The 9,985-nt window shown below is 47.6% G+C and overlaps 1 protein-coding gene across 9 annotated transcripts in view; it reads right to left on the bottom strand.

Moving 5' to 3' along the window:
• The window catches only part of Clec16a (C-type lectin domain family 16, member A), a 199,570-nt gene that overhangs the window by 98,976 nt on the left and 90,609 nt on the right, over positions 1-9,985 (bottom strand). For 7 of the 9 annotated variants that reach the window (XM_006522660.3, XM_006522661.3, XM_006522663.3 and 4 more), the window contains 2 exons: positions 6,988-7,116; positions 1,022-1,142 (listed from right to left, as the gene is read on the bottom strand). In XM_006522660.3, the coding sequence (XP_006522723.1) occupies positions 1,022-1,142; positions 6,988-7,116 (250 nt within the window). The remainder of the gene's footprint in view (positions 1-1,021; positions 1,143-6,987; positions 7,117-9,985) is intronic. The other 2 variants (XM_006522662.3, XM_030249311.1) reach the window with 1 other exon arrangement.

The raw sequence follows: 9,985 nt of genomic DNA, 5'->3' as shown, positions 1-9,985 counted from the left end.
ATACCACAGTCTCTTTTAAATCCCAGTTATTAACTTGCCATGGAGACACATGTTTGTGATCCCAGCACTTTGGAAGTGAGGCAAAGCAATCTCAAGTTCAAGGCCAGCCTGGCATATTCAGAGATGCCTACCCTGTCTCAAAAATAAAATAAAATAAAATAAAATAAAATAAAATAAATATTTTGTCTTATATTGCAGAGGGAATTTTGAAGCAATGAATGATGGTGTCCTCATTATTTGTTTTGTCTGTTTTTTTATCAACTTGACACAGGCTATATAGTCTTTTGAGACAAGGGAACCTTAATTGAGAAAATGCCCTTGCAAGATGGGCCTGTGGTTATGCCTATTGGTATTCTCTTGATTAATGGCTGAATTGGGAGGGCCAAGCTCACTGTGGGTGGTGCTGTGTCGGGTGGTCCTGGGCTGTTCCAAAAAAAGGCTGAGCAAGCCATGAGGAACAAATAAGACAATAAACAGCATTCTTCCACAGTTTCAGTTCCTGCCTTCCTGACTTCTTTTGATGACAGACTGTGATGTGGAAGTGTAAGCTAAATAAACCTAAGCTGGTTTTGGTTATGATTTTTTTATCACAGCAATAGAAACACTCTCTAAGACAATGGTCAATACATAGTTCAAGGTTATAGGCTGGGCACAGGCTTTTCTGATTTGCAAAGCCCTCATTCTTACCTAAATACTGGTGATGTGCTTCTGGGTTTGTTGTGCCTTTTCATTTTGATAATGTATTTTTTATAGGCTTCCTTTTGGCATCAAGAGAATCTTTTTTCCACTGGACTTAGAAACTCTTTAATCCACAACACCAGAAAGGCCAGTGCTGTTCTCATGTCAGTGCGGCCCACTCTCACTGGACCTTCTGCTGCCCAGCACTGCCCTTCTGCTCGGTCCTGGGTCAGCGGCAGTGCAGAATGCATGCTGCACACACTCCCACAGCACAGCAGGTCAAATGACAGAGCAAAGCCTGTATCCCCTGGCCCACTAGTGCGAGACAGGATGGCCAACTCACTCAGATCCAAGACATCATCTGTTTTGATCAGGTCCTCCTCCCGAGTCAGTGGCAACTGGGTCTCAGGTTCCCCTCGCAGCTGCAGTGACAGGGAACGCAGCATGAAGAATACCCGGATGGCCTGGATAGAGCAGAAAGCAGAGGAGAGTGGAGTTTTAAAGGTGTTTTTTAGGTGCCCTGCATGAAGGCATTGCATGGTGACTCTAGGTTAAATGGAAAGGAAGAGAGACAGAACAGGCCTTGAAGCACCATGGCCTGGAGATGTCATAGGAAGATGATATTTCAGGGGAGAGCCTGCTTCTGTCCCCAACAGGTTGAAGCCTGGGTCACTTCACTGGGCACCTGCCATTTGCCAGGACCTGTCCTCAAGGCTCATATGACCTTTGACTCATGACCTTTGACTTTGACCTTTGATCTCCTGACTGCTAGCTTGCCCAGTCCACAGCCAGCAAATAGCCAGGAAGGTGAGGAGTGCTGCCTGAGTCAGCACTTCAGGAGGGGCTACAACTTCCTTGCCACTCCAACTGAGTGGGGCTGGGAGACAGTAATCCCCAGTTTGTGTGCCAGTCCTATCCAGTAAATGTGAGCACAAGACAGGACAGTAGCATGCATGTAGGCTTTAGGTCTGGCTAGACTCAATGAGAGTCCAACTCTCATCTCTCGCCTCTTGGGCCTGGGCTTTAGGAGGAATGTGACAGACAGGTGAGTCGATACTTGGCCAATGGACAGCAGTGCCTTGTGAGCCCCTCAGGCTCTCCCAGCTCATCTCAGGGGCAGACACAGCTTGTCAGCACAAGCACCCTTGACCCATGAAAAAAGTCAGCATCCAGTGTGACAACCAGGCATGTCCTGAGAGCAGAGAACAGGTCAGAGATACCAGCTGCTAGGAGTATCTGTGCAAAAGTAGCCCTCAAGCTCGAGAAATAAGACTGCCACCAACAGAAAGCCCAGAAGCACAAGGCAAGCCACTGGTGAGGGTACCTTCAGGTCTCTCTCTGACGTTGGGAATACAGTTCCAGAGGCAAGGTCAGCACTGGCCCCCAATCCCACTATGGTGAACAAGGCACAGTAACCCTGAGCTCTCTGGTTATGCTGCAGTCCTGAGACAAGGCTAGAGGGCACAGCCAACACAGGCCTGCCATAAGGGGTGGTAATCCAGGTCCTTGATAGATACTACTACCAATAGAAAGGAATATCAGGACAAATGACTGTGTGACTTCACACAGGTGAATTTCCAGTTTGTGGCAAAGATGGTGACAGTCCTAGCTTACAAGAAGTGGAGAAACCCTTTATCTAGTAAAGACCTTTCAAGAAACAAGAGGGAACAAATTTTTAACTTCAAAGGGCTGGAAGGTCATTGTATCTGAGTGGCTCAGGCACTGAGTATCTCTGATTAGCTAACAAAGCCCTGATTCTGCCTTGGAGGACCTCGTGTAGAGACTTAGAAAGTACTCCCCAGCCCTGGCCTTATCTGAGTAAACAGGGACTACAGGGCAAAGTCAGCTTCCCTGCAGTAATGGTGGGGAGGCAGGAGGACCCAACCTGAATGTCCTTAGAAGATTTTAAAGTCTAGACTTCATAGAGCCTGTACCAACTGGAAGAAACAGAGGAGTAGTTCTATTAAAACAAAACAAAACAAACAAACAAACAAAAAAAATCATGAGTTCCTATCTAGTAAGCACCTACTATGTGCTGGGGTTCAGGGATTCTATACTGTAAATTTAAGACTACAGGAGCAAGAATGCTGAGAGGTGCTGATAGGACAGAGTGAGCTTGGCCCATACAGCTGCTAAGGCGCTGAGCCAAGCCTCTGTAATATCAGGCACACATTGACACAGCCTCGTATACCAGGAAATGCAATCCCTGTGCCAGTCCAAAGAAGACAGCAATAAGATGTGAAGTGGGGAGCAGGTGTCACAGGATTATATGACAGCCAGAGCTCTTAAGTAAGCAGTTACAACTTCAGGGATGAGGAGAAGGAAAGAAAAGAACCGACTGCATGCATGTCCCAGTCTGCTCATGTTGTTAAGTCCATTGCTTTCAGGGTTCTGATGGCAAAGACCCCCAGCGGGGGCACAGCTGGGATGAGAAAACAGAAACACACGCTGCTTTCTGCAGCCTATCCCTTGGAAGACTGAGGCTTTCCAAGGAATCTATGAATTCAGAATTTGGCTCTTAATGTAGGCCTTTTGGTAAAACATCTGCTTTTACTCTGCAAATGTTGAATGGAAGATATTTCCAGGAATACAAATAAAAATAGTAATTTAAACTATAAAATAGACTATAAAACATATATAATACCATTTAAAAATACCAACTCTCAAGGGAAAGCCACATACAAAAGAAGCCCATGTCTAAGAACAGAAAGAGGTGAGTCCCACAGGGCAGCCGGAGGGGCTGGCATGCATGCTGTCTCACCCCATGGCAACTTCATGCCACCACCTAGAGATACTAACAGCTCCCTCTCACCACTCATGGCCATTGAGCACTGTGTAGGGCTTCCCCTCACCCCCATTCTTTCCAGGGAATCTCTATGTAGCCTGTAGCCTTGGCTGTCCTGGAACTCACTCAGTAGATCAGGCTGGCCTAAAACTCATAGAGATTCGACTGCTTCTGCACACCCCCATGCCCCACTGAGTGCTGGGAATAAAGGTGTGCATCACTGTGCCCAGCTGCCTGCCAGCTGGACCTCTTAATTACCCTATGTGGTTCCCATCTGACAAGCAGAGAGATGGAAGCCCAGACTCCAAAGACTGTTCTTCTGATCACAGTCCTTGGCCTCCAAAGAGTCAGGGCTTGGGACCCATGGTTTTATCAAGCACTCTTCTTTTCTTTGCTAAATCAAGATACAAAGTTTTCTTTTTTTTTTTTTTTTATATTCTTTTTCTTTTTTTTTTTTTTTTTTTTTTTTTGGTTTTTTGAGACAGGGTTTCTCTGTGTAGCCCTGGCTGTCCTGGAACTCACTTTGTAGACCAGGCTGGCCTCGAACTCAGAAATCCGCCTGCCTCTGCCTCCCGAGTGCTGGGATTAAAGGCGTGCGCCACCACGCCCGGCTCAAGATACAAAGTTTTAATGTCATAGCCAAAAGTAATAAGAAATGATGACTGTTTCAAATCTTGGAACCCAGGAGACCAAATTTCAAAAGGGAAGACAGTTGACCGAGGTCTAATATGAAGAAACTTCCATTTCTTAGCTTCTCCGAGTCTGGAAGCCATCCCCAGTCACATTCAGCATGTAGAAACCCAGCTCATACAGCGGCTTTGGAAGAGAAGGTCTGGAGGCTGATGAATCTCAGCTCCACCTGGCTGAGTGAGAGCAGGAGTTCCTAGTATCTGCTCAGCTCTGGGGAGGAGTACATGGTGAGTGAGGGTTTTTCATGGCACAGGTGGCCCTGGACCAAGTGCTCAGGTCACTTCTGTCAGCTTCCTTGCCATATTTGCAAGCTGTTGTATTTAGGTGACAGTCATTCAGGTTAGAAGCCCACAAGGCTATGGAAACAGCTGTGAAAGTAAGTCATCCTGAAAACAGGGTTGAAGCAGCTGGATGTGGGCCTGGCCCAGAGAGAAAGCTAGGTGGTGACGTTAGAGATGAAAAAAAAATCCATACCCTTTGAACCAGAAATCCTGCTTCTGAGAACATGTCCTAAAGAAATGATTCAAGAGAAAGAAAACACTGTGTTCATGAAGTAGCTCTCATGGCTCAGCTGAAAAGAGTGAATTACATGGAGGTGCCCTAAACTCTGACCAATGGGAAAACCCATGGGAGCTGTGGCAGAGAACTCCTGACAACCTTTATGCAGCCCTAAAAAATCACTTAGAAAACCATCAGACAGGCGTGGTGGCACAGGCTATGTTCTCCGCCCTTGAGCTGTAGTGGAAGGAGGATCAGGAATTCAAAGTTAACCGTGGCTGTATAGTGAGTTTAAGACTAGCCTGGGTTACATGAGACCTTGTCTCCAAAAGAAAGAAAGAAAGAAAGAAAGAAAGAAAGAAAGAAAGAAAGAAAGAAAGAAAGAAAGAAAGAAAGAGAGAGAGAGAAAGAGAGGAAAGCCCCTCCCCTGTAGGCTGGGGTGATGTCACTGGTAGCATGTAAGAACTGGGAAGCTTGTCCAGAGCTGCGAAAACCACGCTTACAACAGGAAACCTCATAATACAATGAACAAAGGAAGATGCAGGTGACACCATGGCAAAAATTCCTGTGCCATCATAAGGGGCTGAGTTTGTAGACAAAGATGGGAGGAGAAGCAAATGTCTCTAAGTGTTGAAATATGGAAGAAAAATGTCCTTCCTTTAAAAATGCTGAGCTCTGACTGAGTTTTCTTTAATGTGTAACACACAGCCACCCCATTTCCTCAAGGTCAATAGTGACAAACATAAAAACCTGCTGTGCCCACAGGGAACATGGGATCAGAATGTGGGGACACAAATCTGTAATTCCAGATATCTGGGAGGCTGAGGTAGAAGCCAATCTGGGCTACTTAGTAAGACACTGTCTCAATCAAAACTGAGAGGAGGGTGAGCATGTGCTGGCATGTGCATGCTCTGGCCTCATCCCTAGTACCAAACACAACACCCTAGCACAGGGACCCTTGGGCAGTGGCTTCCCAGATAGCTGATACTTCAGTTCAGACTTTACCATTTGCCCGCGCCCCCTGCTGGCTCTCCTCTGCACTAAGCTTAGCGAGTCCTTGAGTGGAACCTCTCGCTCATCTTAAGACACTGGTGCATTGCACTCCTTTCCCACCAACACACTTTCAGTGTTTACTGTCGGCCAGAAACTTCACAGCCATCCTGCCAGCTACTGTGGGCAAAAGCTGAGGGGGCACAGGAGGAACTTTAGGCTCAGGGACTTAAACAATGCTTCCAAGATCACACAGCTATAACCTCTGTAGGCCTGACTAAGGAACTCATGTTCTTTCTCAGCCACTCCTTCCAACTGCCCCTACCTGAGTGGGGATAACTCAAATTCAAGTTCTGCTTGGAACCCCAAACTGTGATGACTTTGATTTCAACATGGATGTCCCTTATGGGCTGGCAGGAGTCAGGGGCACTTTTGGTATTTTGATCTTACACTTAAAAAAAGTATTTGTGTTGTGTGCACACATGGAGGTCAGAGGACAACTTGCAGGAGTCTGTGGTTTGCTCAGGGGGCTGGGAATGTGTGTTGCTTGAAGATACAAAGTCTCCACTTCCTCTGTAGCCCCTGAGCACATGGTTAAAAGTGCCAGCAGGGCGGAGGAGGTCACAGAGGTTCTTGTCTGAGGCACACACAACTTTATGTCACTTGCTTTCTGAAATCCTAAAGTGAGACCCCCAAGCCACAAGCAGACCAAGGACGATGTAGTGAGCCTGGGAGCGATCATGAGTGCCTCTAAATTATCCACTCCCAGTCATGTCTCCAGGGAATGATTTTCCAGGAAAAGGCAGTGCTGCTTTCTAAGAAAGAAACCGAGATCTTACGCAGGAGATAAAATACTGTGAAGAGCCTGAGCGAGGCTGCTTCCTAGAGCGGCCGCCTCAGAACAAAGTGCTGATAAGGGGATCACCTCTGCTGTTCTAAGAACAGGGCTCTGTACGCACGCTCTCCTGCGCAGCCAGCACCATCCTCTCACTATCGGACAGCTTGCCAGTGTGCCTAGGGCTCACATCCACCTCCCACACTGGCTGTTCTAGGCTCTGGGTTCCCTTGCTTCAAAGAAGATTGGCTTGGCCTCCATCCAGGGTTTTGGCTGCACTCTGCCCTGGCGCAGGTAGTCTGACAGCAGCCCACAGAGGTGCCAGTTGCCACAGAATCTCAATCTCCAATTTCCAAGGGCACCAGGCTTTGGAAAGAAAGCCATGTATGGTAGTAGGTGCATGCGTGAGGCTATTCTTTCCAGGTGACTAGACACCTATTGGTGGTAGGCTTCAACTGATCTAAAGACCCTTTCCCTATGGCCTAGGAGAGGCCAGAAAGCACTTACTCACCCGCCTCGTCTTCTCCACATCACCACATGGCAGCCGCTTCACAAAGTCAATGCCAGTCAGTGGAGTGCCCGTTGGGGGCAGGAGGATGGAAGCATCCATCATGAGATACTCCACATTCATGGGCTTTATCTAGGAGAGACAGCACAGGAAGCCTCAGCAAAGGCCCTCCTGTACTTGGGCCACAAATGAGCCAGCTCTGGGTTAGACGGGGCCTATATTTCTCGTGTGCCAGATGAGTGGCAGGCTCTTTTCATTCTCCAAGTTGTGTGTGTGTACTTTTCCCTTCATTTAAGTCAGAGGGCCCCATGACCGCCTAGTGCTGACTGGCTGCCTTCCTTTGTGGGACATGTTTAACACTGTTTTCCAGAGGCCTGAGTCCCTTTTTCAAAATCCCTGTATCCCAGAGCAGGGTGGCAGAGCCATGTTCCCACTCCAGGCTGTTCTTGGCACTGGTTTCACAGCAGGGCCTTCTTACAATACAGATTGGTTCCATTGCTCCTACAGTGCCAGGACCTCCTCCATGGGATTCCTCCCATTCTCTCCATGGGGGTGGGGATAACAGTGAGTCTCAGGGTCTGTCATCCCTTTGGTAATAAACCTGAGTCACTAAAGAATGTGTGAGCAGCTTGAGTGGCACTCACTCACGCTAGCTCAGAAGCCAGTGTTCTAGGGGCAGCTGAGGACTGACTGTAGTTGCAGGTGTGTTGCCTTAGTGTTTCTGGAGAATGGCAAGCATTGTCCAGCAGAACGCATAAACACTGGAGTAAAAGAAGCAAACCCCAGGAAGCTTCCTGTAGGGTGGGATGAGGGAACACACTTCCTGTGGGGTGGGATGAGGGGAGGGGACACACTTCCTGTGGGGTGGGATGAGGGAGAGGACACACTTTTGGCTTATGGGTCCTGTGTGAGGCCAGCTGCTGGGTATTTCAACTCAGAGGTCTCCACTGCAGAGATGACAAACAGCCAGACTCAGATTAAAAGTAACCCGCCCAAGGGCACACAGTTAGGAAGCAATAAAGGCAAACACTTCAGGGGCTTGGGAGCCCCAACTTTTTCAAATCATAAACAACCTGTAGAGTTAACATTTCCAAGCTGAAAGGGGCACCATGGAGGAGCACTCTGGGAGGGGACTCCGCACTAGATAGAGGAGACGTTGAAAACCTGTGCAGTGCTCCACTGTGACTGATGGTGTGAAGAGGGAAGTACCATGCCCTCCTAGGCATGGCTGGGGCTGTGTGGGTCAGTAAGGTGGAGGCACAGTCACCACAACCCACACGTGAAAAGGAGGTATGACCTTGAAAGTGATCCATGGATGCTTCAGGGGGGCAGTGACAAAGATGAGGTAAGGGCTCGGCTGCCAGAGCCCTGGAGATGGGTATGGAAGCCAGGGAGCCACTTAGCCATGCTGTCTGCTCTTCTCTTTCTGACACTTTAAACACTTATGTTCATTATAAATGTCCCCATCACTTCATGCTTTGGTGAGTTATGTCCATGAAAAAGATCACTTGTCATCTATTTATTGAGTGCTACTTGGGGACTGAGAGACAAACAAAATAGAGAGCTGTCATCTCTAGTCTGTCCTCTGCTCCAGGGAGAGGCAGGGACGGCAGGGACTGCACCTGAGCTTATTGCTCTAGAGAAGCAGCACAGAGGATCACTCTCCATGGAGGCCCAGCTGACACGAGCAGGCTGGACAGACTTAGGGACACTACTCAGCCTCTCTGACTCCTGTTTTCCCTCAGCTGGATAAAGAAGACAATAGCAACAGTTCCCAAGGGAGAAAAAAAGAAAAAAAAAAAGCTTTTCTTCTTCTTCCTTCCTTCCTTTCTCCCTCCCCTCCCCTCCCCTTCCTTCTTTCTTCTTCTCCTTCTTCTTCTTCAGTATAGAATAGAGTTTATTCAGGGAATGGGAGGGGAGTTAAGAGGGTAGTAGAGGCAGAGAGAGGGAGAGAGAAGAGAAGTAGAGGACAGCCATGGCTATGAGCACGTGGGGAGGGGCAGGGAAGGGAATGGGGAAGGGGAGAGCAAGAGAGCAAGAAGAGAGCAAGAGAGAAAAAGAGCAATTCTAATGTTGACGATTCTACAAAGCAGATTGGTGAGGGAGTCTTGGTTATAGAGAGCTGGCATATTGCAGGCTTGGAGCCAAACTCTGTCCTCTATCTGTAGCTTCCTTGATAGCAGTTCCTTGCCCCCCTCTGTCTGAGCACGAATCCTGTGACTGTTGGGTGAAGCTTTTTGGAATGTGGTAATCTGACTGTCATAGACAGCATCTGAGACCTACAATAGAGACCTCCTTCACTTTTGTTATAACCTGTCACCTCATGTTCCTATTGATGGATTTGAAGTGTCTAGATTTATGATTCTATTTTGTTCTGTGACTTCATGAAACAAGTTCCTTAACAAAACATGTGTAGGGTAATCTGAGTACCAGACATGGTCACTTAGATTTGGCTCTAAAATAAACTATCTTACTTTCTTTAAGATGAGACTGTGTTGCGTGTCACACTCAATATATACAATATGCCTTCACCTTCGCAAGCAGTCAGTTCTCAATAAAGGATCCCTGTGTTTAATGATATGCAGGTGACTCTGACCACCTCACAGACACAATGCCACCATCTAATGCAGCAGTGGAACAACACTAAGTGAGGCCTGTCCCACCTCGGCTGGCAAGAGCTCATCTCCTAAGGACCAGCTGAAGACTCATGTCAGTCGCAGGGCCCAGGGTCCATCCCTTTCGTATTTCTGGAGAATGCTAAACATTGTTCAGGATAAACCATAATCACTAGAGTAAAACTGTGACCACACTCTATTTTCCTGTATCCTTTTATGAAATGACAATTCATAAGTACTTCTGAATTAAAACAAATAACACCCCTCCCCCCAGGACAGATACTCCCCATATTGCCCAGGCTAGTTTTGACTTCCTGGGTTTAAATCTTCCTGCCTCAGTGTCCTAAATAGCTAGGATGAGGTGCACACGGCTATGCCCAGCCACA

The sequence above is a fragment of the Mus musculus genome, chromosome 16 (assembly GCF_000001635.26).
Source record: "Mus musculus strain C57BL/6J chromosome 16, GRCm38.p6 C57BL/6J".
Taxonomy (NCBI): domain Eukaryota; kingdom Metazoa; phylum Chordata; class Mammalia; order Rodentia; family Muridae; genus Mus; species Mus musculus.
The sequence above is the reverse complement of the archived record's forward strand: the minus strand, read 5'-3'. Positions and strand labels throughout refer to the sequence as shown.